At 44.6% G+C, this 20,741-nt stretch overlaps 1 protein-coding gene across 2 annotated transcripts in view; it reads left to right on the forward strand.

Moving 5' to 3' along the window:
- The first annotated feature begins 2,632 nt into the window (after positions 1-2,632).
- ror1 (receptor tyrosine kinase-like orphan receptor 1) overlaps positions 2,633-20,741 on the forward strand; it is a 97,567-nt gene continuing 79,458 nt past the window's right edge. For both annotated transcript variants that reach the window (XM_040184731.2, XM_040184732.2), the window contains exon 1: positions 2,633-3,198. In XM_040184731.2, coding sequence (XP_040040665.2) covers positions 3,093-3,198 — 106 coding nt within the window. In that variant the 5' untranslated portion in view covers positions 2,633-3,092. The remainder of the gene's footprint in view (positions 3,199-20,741) is intronic.

Genomic DNA, 20,741 nt, shown 5'->3' on the forward strand with positions numbered 1-20,741 from the left:
CAGTGGTGAGGTCTTCCACCTCCGAAAAGCCCTTCCACTTCTCCGACGTTCTTTATTACAAAGAAAACCACCAAACAGAGCTTAGGTTTAATTCATTTGGGCGCTCAAACAGAAAATGTAAAAGGACGCCTTAGTAAAAGAAAATATGTGACGTGCCCCACATCACACGTTTCTCCAAACTGCAATCAGTCATGACCGATTTCACGTGGCTTCACAGTTATTTAAAGTTACTTACTTACTGTTTGAATTTACTCAACATGTGATATTGCCGGAGCACAAAAGCCCTTTATTGTGTTGATTGAAAAGCTGTGTGCGACCGTACACCTACCACATCTGCACATGCAATCGCACACACTTTTGGTGTGACTCAAGAAGCTCGCAAACCCGGCAGCCGGCACGCAGACCACTCAAAGTGCTTGAAGTTGCGGACTGCAGTTCTGGGTCGTTGCACCTGAGAGTGCTCGTGTTTCACTCACAAATCAATTAAATCAGGAGGAAATGTATTTTTAAAAGTCTTCAAAATCATAAACTCGGGCATGGAGGAATTGGTTATGTCCAACTAATTCTAAGTGAGAGCGAAAGCTCAATCGTCATCAGCGAACAGACTGCACTCGCTGTTTGCACGTTGAAACGCTCGAATTGACCGCGGTGCTGGTTTCGATCGGACCTTTGGCAGCTGTCAAACAGCTGCTTTGCATCCCTCAACTCTCATAATCACCATTTTCCTCAACCGATCAAGCAACAGTGGGCCAGGGACGCTGCAGAGATTCATGTATAGTATAAAAAGTTGGACCGACGCACGCCGACATTTCTTTCCCCTGGAAGTTTAAGGTTTTTCTCCCCAAAACACGCACTGGGACCCTCCCCAGTCCCATCTAATGGTTTGCAGGAACCTCCTTCAGTGTTATCTCTCAGCTCCGGTTAGCAGCATCTCTCCAGGGACGCCTGAGTGGAAGGATGGTTTTGATTAGGAGTCCTGAGTGACCCCTGGGCCTGACAAGGAGCAGGGATAACGGAGGTGAAGTTGTGACACCCCGTGAGCAGCCCCCTGCACCCTTCCTCGGGTCTTTAATGGGAAATAACCCAGTCTAAAGCATTGTTCATTCATGCTATCCCTGCTCTCGATTAGTTCGATCAAAACACACTTCAAAGAGGATGATGTTTCCCTGTAATGAGCAGGAGTAGGTCGCAACATGGGAGGACCGGAGATGCTAAATTGCAACCATTCTTTTCCTGCCCGGTATTAGTCTGTCAAAGTGCTCTTTGTGTGCAGGCTCACATGCAGAGACAAAGTATGTGTCAAAATCCAGAAATGAGTGGAGTAAAGTGAAACAAGGTGTGGAGTTATCCAGGAGACGTTGAGGTGGGTTAAAAATACTGTACAGCTCTGGAATCAATAATTGTATAAAGGCGTGTGTGTGTGTGTGTCTGCAGACGCTATTGTTCACCTTATTCTCCTTTCTTTACATTCCCTCTTTCTAGTCTTTGTCTTTGTACGTGTCATTCAGGGAGTGCGTTAAACATTTGAATGTGGTTTTAATATAGTGGGCAGTAATAAAAAAGTTTGTCCATTTGTGTAAGTCAAGTTTAGTGATCATCCAATCCGGCCCAAATGGATCAAGTTCAGATATTTTAGGGCCAGAAATTACGCTCCGTTAAGAGTTGTTTATTGACTCACTTAACTTTGTTGTGTTTTTAAGTCAAATGAAAGTGACAACGTGTGTATAGTTGAAGACCGGCTTGTTTTTCATGCGCTTGTCACAGGTAGCGGTCCAGTAGCACGACCCATTGACATAACTCTGCTAAATAGATACTAAGTGCAAAATGTCCGGTGATCCTTATTTTGACATCCCTTTCAGAAGGAGTTCAGCTTCATGACAATAAATGATGCAGCAGATATAATTGCATGTATAATTGCAGAGAAGCAAAGCCTGCATTGGGATATTGTTGTAAATAGTGTAATGAAGTTCATGTATGAGTTCCCCATTCACGGTCTCAGATTTCTTTATTGGAGAATATTTGTGTTCTTGTAAATACCGGGCCTCATATATCACGCGTACCAGAGGCAGCCAAAGGAAAGTAGCTGCTTGGTGCCACTCAGCCTGCAGCCGACTGAGAAGCCTTCTTTGGGTCCCTCGATTCACTTTCGGTATTTAGAGACACAGTCTCTCCTTTTGTTATGGACTGAAGAGCATACTCAAATCCAGTCCTCGGCCAATAACAGCATCTAATATGAACATATCCCTCCATTGCCCTAAATCTGCAGTCCTTTCCTCACGTTTTACTACTTTTTATAGTATTTCCTTAATCTCAGAAGTCATTGGTCATGGTTTGCTCCTGCTGCGTTTAAATATGTGCCAGAAAGAAAAATATTAAAAATGAATTGCTTAGACACATTAGTTGAACGATCTCACCATAACATTGATTTAGTTGCCGCTCAGAGGCTTTCAATTGTATCGCATGAGATTCCTCCGCAGAGGGAGTTTCCCCAGTTGGAATTGTAGATTTCCACATTTCAATTAGTCGACTTCTCCTCTACGTCGTCTCTGAAGTCAACACTAAAAGCGCTTTCTTCACTTTGCAAACAATCTGTTCTGCAACTCATGACAAAAAAAAAAAAAAACTTCTTGGTGCCCCAGAAAGGCTCCTGGGGTTCCGGGGCCCTGGACGCTTAGAACCCACTGGTCTCTGTTCCTGCAGCAAACACGAGGGGGCGACACGTGGCTAATCGGAGCCATGTGGCTCCTGCGGCCACAAGTCGCTCCGGTGAAGTTTGCAGGAAGGATCGCGCTCGCTCAGTCGAGGAGAGACACGGAGAAGGGGAAAGTGTTTGCTGGGCTCCAGCGAGGAGGACACGGACAGAAAGCAGGGCAGACGCAGACAGCTTTCACCCGCACTCACATCTGTCTGGGGATTTAGTTGCGCTTCAAAAGAGCGGCTGGAAAAAGAAAAAAAAAACCCACAGCGCAACCTAAAAAAAAGTCGTGCTTTTTGTTTTATGCTGTGTATATATCTTTTGGAAGGCGCTTGATACTGAAGTCTTTGAGTGTAGTGGATACGGAGGTTTTTTTTTTTTTAACGCAGCCGGAGGAATGTATCCAACTCGGGCCGCGTCTGGCCAGCGCGTCTGGAGATGTCCGCAGTGCGCGCTGTGGATCGCGCTGCTCCTCCAAAGCGTGTTGGACCTGAGCGCGTCTGGTGAGTCTCAAGTCCCCTTTCTCCCCCCCCCCTCATCTCTCTCCTTTGCCCCGGTAATCACCCCCCCCCCCCCCCCCCTTCCTGGGTCCTTGCCTCCGTGTCCCCGCCACTGGATCGCGCGGTTTATCCACAACACGCGTGAATTGAAACGATGGAATATACACGCACATCAACATCGGCCAACTTTTTGTGTGGGGTCTGTTTGCGTGCGACTGTTTTCTTTACCACACTTGTAAATGCAGTTTAAGTCCCCCGGCATTGTGCTCACACACGGTCGTATTCATTAAGGTCAAACTATTTGTCTTTCGCTGCTGGAATAATCTGATAAATGTCCTCTTTAAGTGTTGTGTAAAGCGGAGCCGTTTTCCATCCCGCCGCGTCCCCTCTCATGGAAATGATGGTTGGTTTTTAGATTATCGTCCCATTGTCCCCGCGGAGGCTCTGCTCGGGGAAAGACTTGACTCCATTGGGGGACAATGGGAGGGGGTCTTAACTAGTCCGCTGGATAGCTATTGTGCCTGAATCCACCGCGTCAATGGCTCGGGTCAATTTAAGGATAAGAGATGCAGAACGTGTGAAAGGAAAACAATTATTAAGCATTTAGGCGTTTTGCAGAGAAGCTAGTGGCTGTTTCATGCATATATGAATATATATATATATATATATACGCATTCATTATTCTGAAAACAATGTTCCCACTGCCTTTTCCCTGTGCTGAGTGTGTGTAAAGAGAAAGGATGTCTGGGTGGTTTGTGTAACTGGCTTTTCGTGGACTAATAGAAGTACGACTGAATTCAGTTTGTCTTGTTTATAAAGCAGCTCGTGGGAAGTAATTTGAATATTTTCGGTTCTTTGGCTTTTGAGGGTATTGCAAGTTTAAAACAACACCCCCCCCCCCCCCCCCCCCTCCCCGCCCTAATGGGTAGTGAATTATCTTCGGATGGTTTTGGGGGGTTTTGTTTGGGTTATTTCTGTCCCCAAATGCTTTTGGCTTGTATTTACAACGGAGGTGTACATATATACACAATATGCTGCTTTCTGCCGTGGCCCTCCTCTTCCATCCCTTCCTTCTTCCTTACTCCGTGGCAGAGATGAATGTTAATCCACATCACTGAACTGTTCGCTATAACCTCTTCGAAAGGAGTTTCATGGTTGAACACGGAGTAGTTCCGAGCCCCCCTTCTGTATGAGGAAAATGACTTCCACATTTTGACGGACAAATCAGCCCTGATGATTGCATCTCAAATGCTAACGCTGCTTTTCTCAGCGCTTGCCACCAACTTAAACCGCTGTCTGCCCGAGATCTTCTACAGCGTCTCTGTACAATTGTGATGCTGACTTTGTTTGAGTGTCCTTCATTGCATCCACAAATTTGATTTAACACCAGGAGACTTGTAAAGGGAATAGTCAGACACTATTTGACTCGATGCGGAGAGGAGAGTGCGGCACGAGTGCACATTCAATTGACTGTGTTGTCAAATGCAACTTTGCAGATGTTACAAGAATGAAACTGAAGGGCCCGGTTGTCATGTCTTTATTTGCTGCTGTCTGGTGTCCCGGTGAGTCGAGCAGCTTCCCTTCAGACGTCAAAGGTCACTGGTCTGTCTCCGTGGTTGAAAATGTGGTCAGCATTGTCAGGAACAAATGGGACCGCAGCATATTATGGCAATAAATGTTTCCTGATTCCTCATTCCTGATCCTCAACTCGCTCGCCAAATGCATCCCAATCACAAACCTGCACGCCACTTACTTATCTTTGAAAGTGATGAACTCTTTCTCAATTAACATGTTAACCAAAGTCTGATTAATATCAGAGATCAGGTCAAGGCAGGAAATTGGATAATGGCTTTGTGCTAAAAACAGAGTTTTTGTGACCTCTAATCGGCTTCTTCCCTGTTCTCACCAAAAACTGCGTAAGCATCGCGATCAGCCCTCCAGGTGCTTTTCTAAACCAGGCAAAATGTAGAACTGAGATTTCATACTTGTAGGCACAACTTTGCTTGTGAGTCACACCCGTCCTCCTCCGAAAGTCTTTTTCATACAACGGGAAAAAAACGTAAATCTTGACATTGACTACTATGTTTACATTTTATTTCTAACAAGAGTATATTTTTGCAAACTAGATTTATTCTTAAACGTGTAACCTGGTTTTGCAGCATGGAAATCCTTCTTTCTTCTGAGAGCCGTGAACCATCCGATTACCAAAAGATAAAAAGCACCTTTTGTTTAAGCGTAAATCTTTTTAGAGCAGTTACTGTCATTACGTCTTCCTGCCCTTTAGCGCCACACTAATAATCTTTGCCATGTCCATAAAAATAAATGGATGGCAATGTTTTCCAACTATGTAAACTGTGTGAATGTTCCTGAGCACGGGACACACCTCTAAACATAAAAGGTCCTGTGCAGGGCAGCAGCTGTACGTGAAATCTGTTTAGAGTTGCATTTATCCTTTTAATAACACTCGGGGAGGCTATAAATCATGTTGGCTTGAACTACCTCAGTGCCGTTTTCAACAGGACACACTGTTGACACTAAAGGCACTTCACCCCTGGAAAAAAAAAAAAAAAAAAAAATCCTCGGCCCTGCAGACTTGAGTGTGTAGGAGCTTGTCCTACTCCCCCTGCTACTGGGTTTGTCCATCTGTACTGGAAGAGATCCCTTGTGGTATTTTCTGCTCACACTAATGCTTGTCCTCATGAAGTGAAGTGAATGGAAAGCAAGGCGCTCCCTGTTGTGATTCACAGTTCGCTCGTCGTTGTGATGCCGCTGTGATTTGCTTGTGTGACCGCATTGAGTTGGTCAGTATTTGATCCAGGTGCAGATGCGTGATGTCGGGCTGCGTCGAGGGTTTGAGTGTTGCGTCTCTTTCAGAAAGGTGATTACTCCGTGTCTAAAACTCAACTCCCACTCGGCACAGAGCACGCTGCATTAATGCAGGCATCGTGCATCCCTGAAAGCTTTTTGGCAGATGCAGAAGGATGTGGCAGGAACTGTACGTGTGAAACAGATGTACAGTCTTTTTCTGGGACGATTTATTTAAACATTTTTCTGCACAGTTCAACTCCTTGAGTGGTGGACATTATCTTACCTAATCTGGAAATAGCCATGAATCATACGCTCGGACTCTGGCTTGTGTCACTGTCTAATGCATCGGCGTGTAAACTTCGTTGTGCACTGGCAATTATCTACTTCCCACTCGTTATTAGGCCCGCGTGTTTGCCAAGGCTCAGTGTTACTGCAAACTGTGGGGAGGATACTGTGTGCTAATGGTTTAACTGCTGGACAACCGGCGGGCAATTTGCTTTAAGTCCAAAAAGGATCAGTAAATCCAATAACTTGTTCAGTACTTTCTCTCCGACCTGTCTAGAATTTCTCAACCTTTTCTTCTTCTCATTGTTGTTTTCCAAGCAGGACTACCTCGTTGACTAGTACAGTCTGCAAGATTTTACACCTCCATCTGATGTGTGGGGCCAGTGAATGGTACAATTTATTTTGATTTAGTTGCTGGTTCTAATGACCTAATGATATGACGACAATGCATTCTGCGTAGCATTGGCAGAAGAACGCTCTCGTTTCCACCAATCCGACTTTTTTTTGTTCAGCGGTCAGAGTTCCTCTGAGTGGCGAAATACACTTAGATCTCCTTTGGAGGCGTTTGATAAAGTTTCTGCGACTGCAGACTGCCGCCAAGCGTGAAAACCTTTTTCCTGCAATTTACCGTCTGCGCAGGAGGTCTGTGTTGGGGAGAGAAGAAAACCTTCTGCAGGGATGAAGGAAATGCAGCGCCGCATTAACACAGGGAATTGAAACCACTGGTTCAGGCTTTAGTGCTGCAGTCGAGAAGCTAGTATGTTAAGGACAGTGTGGTACTTGGATGATTTTAACAGAGGTCACGTCAGGTATCCTTGGGGAACAACCTGCAGAAAGGTATATAGAGGTATACGACGCATTCATATCTTTGCCCCTGTTCCGTTTGTTGGACTGCAAACTATGCAGCTTTCTATGACTTCGATTCAATACTTTCTATGTTGTGTTTTTCGGCTGCTGTCTGGAAGACAAATTACACCCGCCACATAAAAAAAATGTTCCCTGCTCCGCTTTACACGCGCAATACAATGAGTCCTTTACTGCGCATGTAAGGCACGCTGTAAGCGCGAGAGCGTGCTGATGACAAAGTGACACTTTAATGAGTCAAATGGAATAAGCCACACATACTGCATATCAGTTTCCCACATGGACGTGGAAAGGTTAAATGTTGAGGACTTTGAGGAACAACACCGGCTTAAATGGCTCTAAATTTCATCGAGGCCGCTCTTCATTGCAGTTTTATCAAATTACTATTCTGATAGTGTCCTCTTAGCAAGCTGAGCCTGGGATTAATATCATATCATGCTGCATTTAATTTAATAGGCGGTTGGATGAGACATGGCTTTTTAAAGCCCCCTATATGTGTCACACTAAATCATTTCAAACCCTGTTTGGCATCAAGGACTTTAGTGACGCCCACTGCGAGCAGACGGGCAGATCTCCGTCCAGCCACAATTAGGCCTTTGTACGACATCGCGCTCCTTCCAAGGTGCTAAATACAAGCCTGCCCGCCAAAGATATAAGTACTTATTTCCCATTCAAAAAGTAGCTTATCAATGGATAGTATGTCACTTTATCAGCTGTGCGCCCCAAATATGTGTTGTTGTCACATTTACATCCAGAGGGAATCCGCCTTAATGCTTGATGGTCCTTTTACATCCCTTAAGTAGGTACTTGGCCTAAGTAGTATGGTGAGGTACATTGTCACTCTCACTATTCTACTGTATGATCTTAATTGAATTTGCTCACTCTTTTTAAATAACTTTAATGTCAAAGAAAGGTCAGAAAAAACCCCTGAATAAAGTACATACTGTTTGCGGGTTCGGTTGTTTATAAATTCCAGTAGGGCAGTAGAGTACTTTTTCTGCACACACAGACCTTCTTTCTCTTTGCAGGAGGATGAGAGAGTAGTCAACCCCTCCGTCACCCCAGCACCATCAGCATGACTCCAAAACTCCGTGGCACATCTCTTATCTAACAGGCATGAGACAAATGTTGGCATTTTATCCTCGCTGACTGTCTTGGCCTTAGTTATCTGTCTTTCTCACACACACACTCACACACACACACTCACACACACACACACACACACACACACAGGTTCATCTGGGCCCCTCTCGCCTGGCTGACTGACTTGCCGCTCTTGGCTGCGCTGCGGCTCCACACCAAACCCCGGCTCTCCTCCGCTAACTGCTTGTCAGCATTTTGCATCTTCGGTCCGTTCAGTTATGTGCTGATTATGAGACGGATGTTAAGTCATGACTTGGCTTTCTCAACATCAGTCCTGATGTGTGTTTCGTGGCTCCGCGTCGACTCGTCGGCCCACGTGGTGCTGTGGTTTCCGCTGCAAAAACCATCGGACCATCAGCTCCACCGAGACATTTGTATAAACCTTATCACTCTGCAGTTATTAATACAACATTGTATTTTTTTCACAGTTGTGTGCTTTGAAAATGATTCTTGGCAGCTCAACCATCCCAATCCTTTTTTTTTTTGCTTTGTTTCTGTCCCTCTCACTTTTGTCATGCCTCTAATGTACACACAGAACGGATGCAGCACGTCTCTCCCGTGGTGCTGCGTATTCTGGACGACGTTCAGAATATAAACTTGAGTCTGCTTTTGTTTTGCACCAGAGATGTTTGGACTGCAGGAAATTGAATTTTACAGGGGCATCTAATGATTTGTGTTTAGTTTGAATTCACTGGACACTTTTGTGTGTTGCATTTGCTTTCCAGGACTAAGGACCGATTTGTGGCTGACCTGCTCATTAAGTCATTTTGAAGTTTTTATGTTTGTGGAACTCACAGAGAGAATTGTGTTCTTCTTGTGTGCAATAGAAACTACAAATCTGTTATAACATGATTTTATTTACAGTTATTAGTACATTATGCTCACAAAGCAGACTCGGTGGTTACGTCATAAAGATGAACTATTTTTCTGTGTAAAGAGCTTGTGCGCACCGAAGTGGACGGGAAAAAATGCCTTTTGGGATTTAGTGGACTTTGTGTTGACGTGGTCTTAAATCACATCTTCAAAAGTACCTCCATGACTTTGGACGTGCCTTAGCGTGCTTGTTTAACCGAAGGCATTGTCACATTGTTCGTGGAGAAAGCTTTACCTCAGCGCCACCTCACGCACACAATAGAGACTCACGCCATCGACCGGTGGCTCAGTCCTGTTGTCCAGTGCTCTCTAACCTTCACATAAGGCGGATGAGTTCTGCCTTTTAATCCTTTCTGACAGAAGCAACTCGGCTTTGACAAACACTCCGGCGGTGACTTGGCACAAATGGAAAAAGCACCAACGACCACAAGACATTTGACCTAAATGGGAATTCCCTTTCTGTCCATTCTAATCCTGTGCGGACCACAGGGACCAAGGAATCTGGAGCTAAGGTGCCGCGAGTTCCCATCGAACCACTGCAGGCTCAAGATCGGCCTCCTTCTCCACCAACCGGGAAATCACTCGCAGTTGACATGGTCACGGATTGTGTCTTTGATAAACCTTTGTTTATAGCAAAAAAGCTTTCGTGATGATGTCTACCGTTGAAAATCATCTCCTCGACGTGCATTTCAAGTCCTAGATTAAGATAAAGTTTAAAAATGATTTGGCTTTTTTGAGTATGAGCGTCTTGACACCCAATGGTTTGGCAAAAATCGATGAATATGCCCGCACAGTCGCTGGTAGCCTCTTGAATCCATCTCTGGCTAAATGGCCTCACCATACGGCAGCTCCTCTCAGACAACAAGATATTTACTGTGCAGTTTGACGCTCCGGATTGGGGCTCACTTTTTAGTGAAGTGAAAAGAATAACAGGATGGAAGAACACAGTCAGACGTCTCCCACCACCGCCTGTCAGACGCGTTAGCCTGAAGGTGGTAGAATCGCTGAGGGACTCCTGCGTCTGATGTCGGCGCGGCTGTAGGGAACCGTCTGGGTGCAGGAATCTGTCTTAGTGTGGCTGTTTAAAAGGTTCATGCTATGTTCCTCCTCACCATCTCCCCCTCTCCTGTACTCAAACGGGACGCTCTACGCCCAGGAATTCACCCATTCATCCTGTGGGATGGTGCTGCCCTCCACGGGATCTCTTCCTCGCTCTGCGGCGTAGGAAAAAAGAAATGATGGTGAGTGTTGAGGGGGAAATTGAGTTTCCCCGTCAAAGCCGCTCTGCTGTTTTTCATATTTCCACTTTTCATTTAATTTCCCGATGGATGTTTATCAAAGCTGACACCGAGGTGGAAGCAAGTCAAGTTTACGTTTACTTACTGGTGTGGTTGTGTCCTGCGTGCCAACAGTCGTCTCCCACTTCGCTGTTGGGTTTCTCTACACGTCTGTCTCTTTCTCTGTTTCTCTACTCGCTCCTCTCCTTCTCTCGGAGAGCATTGATTTCAGCAGGGCAGGAAATGAAGCTGCATTGACCTGCAACTCCCAGCAGGAGAGGAGGACCACGGGGAGGGAAGGAGGAAGAGGTTCATCCAGGGAAATAACTTCAATACTATTTGTTTTAGAAAGGGGACAAAAAAAATTGATAGTGTGAGCTAACCGTTGGCTGGGAGGGCTGAAAGCGATTTTACTTTTTTTTTTTTTTATCACGTTGTGTGCAAGAAAATATTTTCTTTCTAGGTATTTTACTGACAACAGGCTTAAATCAACTCTCAGCAACTTGTATCAATCAAAACGCTGAAACATTTGACTGGGTTTGAAAAAAAAAGAAAAAAAAGCCAAAAACCAACACGTGACACGAGACAGAAATACAGAAGACGTAAAAGGTCTGTAGTTGAAGGCTGGCTACCCCTCTGTATTTGTTATCCCCCCCCCCTCTCACCTCTTATCAGAAGTCAATAATCTTCTGCTCAGAGGGGGCCTGCATAAGAGGCTTAGGCCCGCGTGATCCCGCTGCCTGTTTGTTTGACCTCTGCGTGGCTGCCTCGGCGATGCTAAGCTTTGCCCACAAGAGCTCATTACGTCTCCGTCGCTCTCACTATTTCATCCAGCCGGTGTAGCAAGTGGAACGCCGTCTCAAGAGCCTCTGATTATGTGCACAGTCACACCCTTCACACTTACAATATCTGTACTCTACAACATGTCACGGCAACACAAAATGTAGAAAATATAAAAACATTCATATCCTTTTATTTTGAAATGTTGAGCCGTGCTCGCAGGGGCATGTTGTTTTTTGCAACATCAGCATTTCACTGTCCCACAGTCATCTTTAATGGGCCATGAAAGCTGTCACGTTACTACAGCCATAATGGGAGTGAAGAGGAGACGGCATCTTTCCTCATGTAGCCACAGGTCCATTGCACTTTAATAGAATATTTATGGAGCTTTTCATTGAAATGAACAACTGTTTAGACTGTTGCATGCATTGTGTAATGATGTTTTGCAACAAGGGCTGAGGCCCGTCTCTGTAGATGTATTCTGCCTGCTGCAGTGGAATTGAAAGAAGAAGGAGGAAGAAAGAAAAAAAAACCTCCCTGCTATGAGCATTGCGGCTTATTATTCTTGACATGCTCTGTTGAAGCGCTGATTTGAAGTGGGCCGGTGCTGATAGTTCGGAGCGAGACGGATCTCTGTGATTCATGACTGTTTGAGTGGGAGTTCAAACAATAGTGAAGTCGGTCCGAAGTTTCCCCTGCTGGTACTGTTCAACTATTTGGACTGCTCTCTGGAAGGGACTTGTGGTGGAGTTTGGCAGGGGGGGGGGGAGTTTGTTTGAGCTTTCCTCCTTTTACACATATGCTTGCTTTTTGACCCTCGCCATCTTTACAAACTGGCTCCTCCTCTTTCTTCTCATCCTCAAACTTTTTCCACAGGAGCGTTTAAAAAAATTTAAATTATTATTTCTGTATGACTTTGATAAGTTTTTCTGTACAGGGAAGTCTACATTGATTGTTAGACAATAGGTGGAAGCCATGGACAGGGACAATGTGTAGCTGCAATGTAATTGGTTAGATTGCGGGTAAATAATGCTCATTCTTTAAAAGAACAGTTGCTTGTGTATTACTATGAGAAAATATTGTGAACTTAAAGACAACAGCAATGTTGCCATTATCATATTTTTAGAAACTGCTTCTGCGTTATCTGTGGACTGAGAGGAAGTCTACAGGACAAATTTCTCCTCCACTGCCGGCCATGTTTAATTTGCACAAACAACCCATTGCTAATGAGTGACCGCATGCTTGTTAAATGTGTTTAGGAAGTCACACAAGCACTCTGCTGCTTGTCGAAGTAGTTGCATCACTCACTGGTTTACACAAGGTGCCTCCAGATGTGTGTAGTGAAGCCTCTTTACTTTTATAGGGGAAAAAAACATGCATTTTTAAAATCACATTCACTCTCGAATGTCATAAACCCCAAAAAACAAAAACAAAACAGTAGCTCAGGTGGTCCATCACGGCTGGTTATTTAGGACATATTTGTCCCTAGTCTTTGCTTGCACAGTAACGCAGCCAGCGATTGGTGGTATGCGTTTGCAAATGCGCACGCCCCGATGTCTCGGTGTTGGTGGTCTTGGAAATCCACCAAGATCACCCGGCTGTAATGTGAAAGCAATTAGCATCCAGCGGTTTTACACAGTGCCGATATATGTGGAATAACAAAAGGGAATGTAGGTCAGCGGGGAGCCAAAAGGTACGCGGTGTGACCACGGCATTTCTACGGACAAGTTGTCATGGTTTAAAAACATTAGAGGGACTCGTCTGAAGCTGAATTGGTTTTAGCTTAACTTAGCTTTTGAAGCGACACAACTCCGCGTATCATTGGCCATATAGAAACTAAGTAGATAATGGGTGTAATAATAATAATAATGGTAAAATTTGGATAGTTTGTAGGGTTCATATTGAAATTCCTGACGTAAATGTGTCTCCAGCGAGCTAAAACCCAGATTTAGTCCTCTCCCTGCAGACCTCTTTGATGTCTTCACCCTCCGTTTACTTCATCTGAGATTCATTTTAATGAGACGGACATTCCCCCTGATAGAAATCTGCCTCCGTCTTATGTTGGAATAGTGTGAATCAGGACCACACATTTCACATTGGGTTAGATTGAGTTTCCTCTCCGTGTGTGAGGTTTTCTGATGTGTGTGTGTGTGTGTGTTTACAGTGTGCGAGTGGGGTGCGTGCCCTGTGTCACATCTGGCAGCTTGAGGTTTTTTCATGAACTGCTAAATGAGGTGAAAAATACTCCCAGCTGCCCTCAGGACAACTCACCTGGTGTAGAGCTGTCTGTGTTCCTTGCTTTTTTTCCTCTTCCAGCCTGTTCCTCCAAACTCTCCCTATTCCACACATTGTTATCCACAAAACCAACACACACACACACACACACACACACACTCAGCTACCGTTTTGCATCTCTCATAAAACCCCTACCAGAAAATGGCTGCTTTTTGTTGTTAAACCAGGCTTAACCAAGCATGAAGACATGAATGTGACCTGCCTGAAACATGACGCCACGCTGGCGTCTGATGTCAGACGTCCTGTTGATGTCCTACTTGTGCCATCACGTGGCGGAAAGACGGCGACACGACACAAAAGGGGCGGCGGGGCTGCATAGCGGGATCAACCACAGTCATTTTCACCTCCGCCGCTGCGGGCAGAGGAACCAGGAGCCTCGCCTCAAACCCCCATGCAGCATATTTCGGCTGTCTGAAGGGAGCGGAGCTGGGAAGCATCAGCCCCGAGAGCTGAAAAGCAGCTTTTGTCTCAGGCGACCTTGGAGACCTCTGTCTGCCATAAACTTTACAGCACTTTACAGCAACCACAAACACAGGGGAGTTCAAAAATCAGAGAGCAAAAAGCATTCCGTTTCCAGCCATAGATCAAAGATTAACTGTCCTAATCTGTGGACATTTTACACAGTAGAATAACGATGATGACCTTGACCAATAAGACACGTCCGGGGATTGGCTGCATGTGTACAATATTAAAGATGGAGAGGCAGAACCAGAGAGCGCTACAAGTTGTTGTGACTCTTCTCACATGTGGAATATATTTCAATCTAATTTCTGTGTAATTCAAGCTAATGTGAGCACTTTATGTACTTGGGTAAGATGCAGCAGAACCCCACACCCAACCAGACACGAAAGGTTATCGGTGTTCTGTCTTCTGCACGGACCGTAGCATCCAGCACTTGACGCACAGACGGGAACGGGACCTCCATCAGCAGCTATCTGCACCCTTCAGTCACGCTGGCTGCCTGCTAAAAACAGCTCTTACCCACAGTCTCCCCTCCCTCTTCTGCTCTATTCCCTCTGAACAATTGACGCGACTTACCAGGCAAACATGTCATGAACATTCCTTCTGTGTTCATCTTAATTGTCATTTGCTTCCTTATCCTTTTTAACTACTCGTTCTTGCCCGGACAGGAAGAAAGCCACCGCAGCGAACTTCAGGCACCACGTCTATCAAAGCATGGCTCACAATTGAGATTTAGTAGGCTTACCGCCGCTTATGCGCTCTTAACCCGTCATTTCAGGACTTCCAGGTTTCACACCAGTTGGCGATGAATGAACAAAGAAACCGAGCTGACGCACTACAGGTGCTGTTACGGGGAGCGTCACGCAAGATTTAGAGAACGCATGATAAATCTCGTTATCCGGCGCAATTAAGACGCCTCGTTGGACTTACTTTACTGGGTGGAAAAAACCTTACCATCATTCTGGCAATATTATTTGTTTTACAGCAGCACAAAAACATTTTATTATACGACAAGAATCAAGAGAGTAGGTTTACCAGTTTTTATATTTCAATTGTATTATAATACTACGACGACTAATGATACATTCTATTCATAAAGAGCTTTTCAGAGTACTCAAAGATGCTGCATTACAGTTAAAATCATCATCGAGAGCTACACACTGGAAACTTATTGTGTATTGAAGTTAGTAAGGATAGACCCTGTTTAACCACAGAGCCCAAGGTCAAGAGCATCCACGCCCTTCAAGTGACCCTGAACCAGACCGGGAAAGCCTACTGGTCTTGGAGAGCTCTTCATTAACTGACTGCGCTCTGTTAGAGTGGTGGAAGGCAAAAGTAAAATGTCCCTACTGGGATCTATAAAGTAGCCCATGCAAATCGGTACACTTCCTCAACATCTGACTTGGCGTAGTACGTCAGTGCCGCTGGACCACCGAGCTTTCCGTCAAACCCGTCCTCTGTCTGCGCTTATAAACAAGGGCTCATTAGGAACCGAGGCTTTTCAGTAGAAATCCTTGGACCAGTTCTCGTTAACTCAATAGTTTTTGCAAGTAAAGGACAGACTACTTCACGCTCCGTGTCTTTTCCACCTTGACATAGACCATAAATTATTTCTGGTATATGTATTTAGTTTTGTTTTTAAAAGCACAGCTATGACCTTAGTTTCACCTGTCTTGGTAAACGCTGTGGAATTCAATCAACTTGTTAACTCAGTTTGGACTTATACTAAAAAAGGAAGCCGCCTATTTCGGGATGCTGCAAAAGTCAAAAGGCAAAGAAACACAGAAAACTATTGTACCATTTAAAAAACAACAACAAAGAAACAATTACTAAACGCCAGTTGTTTCTGATATACCTGTCAGCATTATGCTGTTTGACGTGTGACTTTAACAAGTTGGCAGAGCATTTATGTTTGGACCAGGCATTAACATGCCCCCCCCACTGCTGCTATTTGGTCTGTGTTTTGCATGAATATGTTCCCGTAAAGGAAAGAAGTGAAAGATTCACAGGACATTCAACTGGAAATGATGTGTTTTGAACACCGCTGAGTAAAATACCTTTGGGAGAGCTGCTGAATGACACACTGTTGACTGCCAGTCAACCCTCCATCTCGTGACGTGCGTGTGTGTGTGTGTGTGTGTGTGTGTGTTTATTCGCGTGTCTCCAGCAGAAGCTCATGCACAGGACATTCACTTGCAGAAGTAGTAGCATAAGCACAGGGATTTGATTTGCAGACCAGCTCTACAGATGAGGCTAATGGTGGAGTTTCCAGCTCTATCTTTAGTTACCATCCATGAATGGAAAGAAAACCGGGGGGGGGCTGACAGTGAAAAGCGGGAATGAGGAAAAGAGGCAGCGATAGTTATTGGTAATAAATCTAAACATTGTGTTGTAACATCTGATCTGGCTGCAGATGCAGTAAAGAGAATAAGTGTGGATGAGAGGTAGTTGAAGAGAATGAGTGAGAGGAAAATAATGAGTGAGTGAAGGAGGGAGGAGGAGCAAACAAGGCGGTGAAAGAGAGAGGGGGGGTGGGGTGGGGTGGGGTGGGCGGCGAAGGGCAAATCTTTTATGAGGCATAGAAAACGGGGTGAAAAGAGTAGAGAGGTGGAGTTGATGCCTGCGGTGGGTCTGAATAAGGGGACCCCACGTCAAATGAATAACTCCTGACCTAACACAGCTCTTTAATTGGTATAACCTCCAGTGCACAACATCGCTCATCACCGTAAGGTTAGAAGAAGTCTGAGAATGAGTGTTGGGGACATTGTGGATTGCGTGCAAATGGAGGTGTACATTTACGTTTCAGTGTGATTTTTGTTTTCGTATGAACCGTAAGAAAATATATTGTATTAATACATGTCTGGCTTGCTGCATAATCGGTTTGCTGATTAATCTATTTATCAACTCAAAAAATTGAATTATATTGAAGCAGCTTAAAATATGGTTGCTGTTAAGGTTGCAAGACAAAATAGTTCAACAGTCTTGGCAAGGTGCTGGTACAAAGTATGTGGGCCATTTTTGAAAATTAGCTAAACTGATAGCAACGCAGAACACCTCCATTGCTGGCTCATTAGGCTTCATGTGCGTAACGTCTGGCCACGGAAATATCCACTTGCAAATCCAAATCCATCCCATGTTTGGGGAAAAGAAGAGGCCATCTCCTCGTGAGCTGGTAAGGATACTCCGTGCATGGATGCCGGGGCCGGGGGGGGTGGCAGGGTGGGAGGAGAGGAGATGGCTGAAAGAGGCAGCTCAAGCAGAAAGAGAGGGAGAGGGGTTAAGTGGAGGCAGGTGTTCCATGACAACCCCCCCCCAACACACGTCTCCTTTCCTCTAGTTCCCCCCACCGACTCTGGTCCACTGAGAGTTCGGCTAACCAGCCTAAGAACAGACACTTGTTAGTCCCTCTGTCTCTGTTACCTTATCCGTCGGATCTAATTCATCCCACCGAACTGAGGCCTTTCCTTTTGAATCCTAGGTTTCGTTCCACATTCACCTCTGTGTGCTTCCCTCATGGCTGCAAGACCACCTGGCTTTGTGGTTTTGAAATTGTATAAAACTCCTGTTGCTTTAAACAGATGGAGAGCTTTTCCACTGCTTCACTCCGTCCGACCCAGCTGGCAAGTGAATTCGGATTGACGTAGAAAACGTGTTCTCTCATCGCGTTCCAGAGGCTGTTAAACTCCCAACTCGGGACGAGAGCAGAAGAGTACACAAATCCAGTTTTGATTGCTGGAAAAACCGACAGCGTCTGTCTGAGGGGCTTTTGTCATTTTGAAAAACGAAATTGAATCAGTCTGTGATTATGCGTTTTGCCCTTTACTAATGTACGGTAGTTAGTATCTTGTCCAGTGGGCTTACTTTTTTGGCAGTCAAATGAAATCGGTTAATATACTATTCTATTGGATGATACCTGATAAAGATTTTTTTTTACAAGCCATCTCGGTCCATTTGTCTCACAGTTTGCTGATTTTAAAGAAATTATATAAAATATAAGCAACTGACACTCGGACACAAAGGCCTCACTTTTATTTTGTAAATTGTCTAGATTGTTCAATATAAAATAAATCCTATTCATGCTCACTATTTAGCATTGTATTGCCAATTAATTCTATTACTACATGAGAAATCTTTTGAAGCAGGATATTTCTTGTGTAAAAGTTTATGCCATTAAAATATTTTGATTAACTCAGCAGCATTATTTATTTGTGGCTTGCTCCCGGTACAAACTAGTATTTTTATTGTAAAGTGTCTGTGCAGATGAGTCAATGGGATTCTTTATAGCAGACACATTAGCTTTCATTTGCCCCCCCTCCTTTGGATATGACTCACAGAGCCTCTATTGTGTGAATGATGTGTGTGAAGCTTAGAACAACTGGAATTTTTGGAAGTTGTTATGACTGACAAGTGTGTAACTGCTGCTCTGCCAAAGCGCATTGTGTGTCTGTCTGTGTGGAAGGAGACAATGATGGTTTTGGTCTTTGAAAAACTGTTGGTTGACTGGTTCTCGTGCAACTTCAGGCAGCTCCCAACCTCAGAGAAACATCTGGAAGAAAGACGTGTGGCTGTTTCTTTGGTCTGGATGTGTGAATCACCGCTTATCACACAAACGTAGATCATCAAGCAGCAACCCACACCCCCCAAAACCCCCCCACACCCCACTGCTGGTATGCTTCCACTTCTTTTTGCTAAGATCAATGAAGGAGAGAGAGAGAAAGTCCTTCTGTCCCCTCCGTTTCGTGTCTAAACTACGTCTGTCTTTCTGCCACTGTGTCTTTATTATAAGACAACAAATGCATTTCAATAGCGTTGGGTTTATTTCCCCCCCTTGTGTGCCCCAAACACTCAGCCACACTTTGTTGAGTAAATCACATTCAATGAGGGTTATCAGAGGCTCCGGGCAGCACTGATAGAGAGGATGGATAAGAGCCAGGCCCAGAATAGTGACTAGCAGAAACTTACTTCACTGGTTCTTATTAAAGATATCAAAAGAACGCTCTTTAATCAGCAACATTCCATATTCATGTTGTGCTTACGTTACAACGCCAGCTTCGATAAGTGGTTAAATGCCATTGGTAACACCAGATCTGATAATGATTACTGTTCCTTATCTTAACCTGAAATGAGTCTGTTATTTCCCTAATGAATGCTAACGGTGTAAACGCCGTCGTATCATGCAAATCTTATTCAACACCTTCTGCTTTCTGTCAAAGAAGTAGGCTTTTGAGATCAGCGGACTTTTCTTTTTCTGCTGCTGTTCTTTTTGTCCCACACCGGACGAAATGTCCACCTACTTAAACTAGAACAGGACAGAGATAACAAGGTCGCCACTTTGTGGCGGCCCCGCTGTGCCTGAGCCAGAGCCTATAGATATGTTATCAGCCACAGGAAGAGAGGCAGCACGCGAGCCAGCAGACCACAGAGGGTGGGAGACTTGTGAGTTAATAATAATAATAATCCAGTTATTGTCCTTTTTGGTTGTTCCTTTTTTAACCTGGTATGACTTTCCTCTCTGTGACGAACTATGTATTTTTGTTTTTCTGAGCATCTTGCTGTGTTATTTTCAGGTAGTTTTTTTTTTTTTTTTTTTACTCCTCCTTGAACCTGTCAAACCTAATTGAGAGCCGGGCTGTCTACTAATGTACAGGCCCCGATTAAAAAAAACTTCAATCCTTCCCGAATTCCCGACACCCCCCTGTTTGACCAGATGTCCCAATGTCCTGGGTAGTTTAACCAATGCTGGGCAATATAAAAATAGTATTTAAGTTTTAGACAATAAGCCCAGATGTCAAGTGGGATTTTGGTTAAGTGTCATGATTGTACCTCTTATTGTTTCACTGGCTAAATCCCAGTAAATGTTCTAAGGTCATTTCCAGTGGCCCCCAAACCTATTGAGGTATGTGCAGAGCAAGATATGGAGGGAGGTGGAAGACAGACGACGCGTGGCAGATGGCAGATGGAGACATAGAGCCCAACAGTGATTCTTCCTCTGCTAACTGTACGTCAGTGCCATGTACTTTGGCTTGTTTGGCTCTGAGAACTTGATAAGAAGTTGTGATGAACAATTGGGGGAAATTTTGGTCTTCCTTACTTTAAATAAGTATGTGGAAACCCCATAAGACGTCAGATGGGATTTTGTGTATATTTTGGTGCGTGTATGTTTGACCGTGCCGGGTGTGTTACATTTGTGTACATTTCCGTATATTTGACACCATGATGTTGTGGGTCAGTAGACAGATTATGAGAAGGAGAAGGGGAAGTTGATATGGAGTATGGGAAGGAGACACACGAACAAGAAGTTGCACCTGAGGATATTGTGATACAGGGTTGGAGGGAGAGAAAGGGAGCAGGAGGTTATTGGATTGCTCCGGTCAGCTCCAGAAACGACTTTTCCATGACTCCAGGTATGTGATCACGGCTGAGCCCGTGGATATCCTCTGTTTATACTCCGGCAAAGACCAGCAGATTAGGCTGCCTGGTATTCACCTGATTAAAATGACCTTCTTGTGTAAACTAAGCTGGCGGGCTGTGAGCGTTGCACACATACACATGACCTTTTAGGACCTGGTCGATGTACGAACAATTCTGTCTGTGTAATTAACACACACATGCACGCGCACACACTGAGCCATCTGTGTTCCAGGCCAAATCACCACAGAGATTAGGAACTAAAGGCCTATAGAATAATCAGTCATGCTAATACAACTATTATCCACTCTAGCATTAAAACCAAGGTGGATGGTGAACCTTTTTATTTGG

The sequence above is a fragment of the Gasterosteus aculeatus genome, chromosome 8 (assembly GCF_964276395.1).
Source record: "Gasterosteus aculeatus chromosome 8, fGasAcu3.hap1.1, whole genome shotgun sequence".
In the NCBI taxonomy this organism is placed as follows: Eukaryota; Metazoa; Chordata; class Actinopteri; order Perciformes; family Gasterosteidae; genus Gasterosteus; species Gasterosteus aculeatus.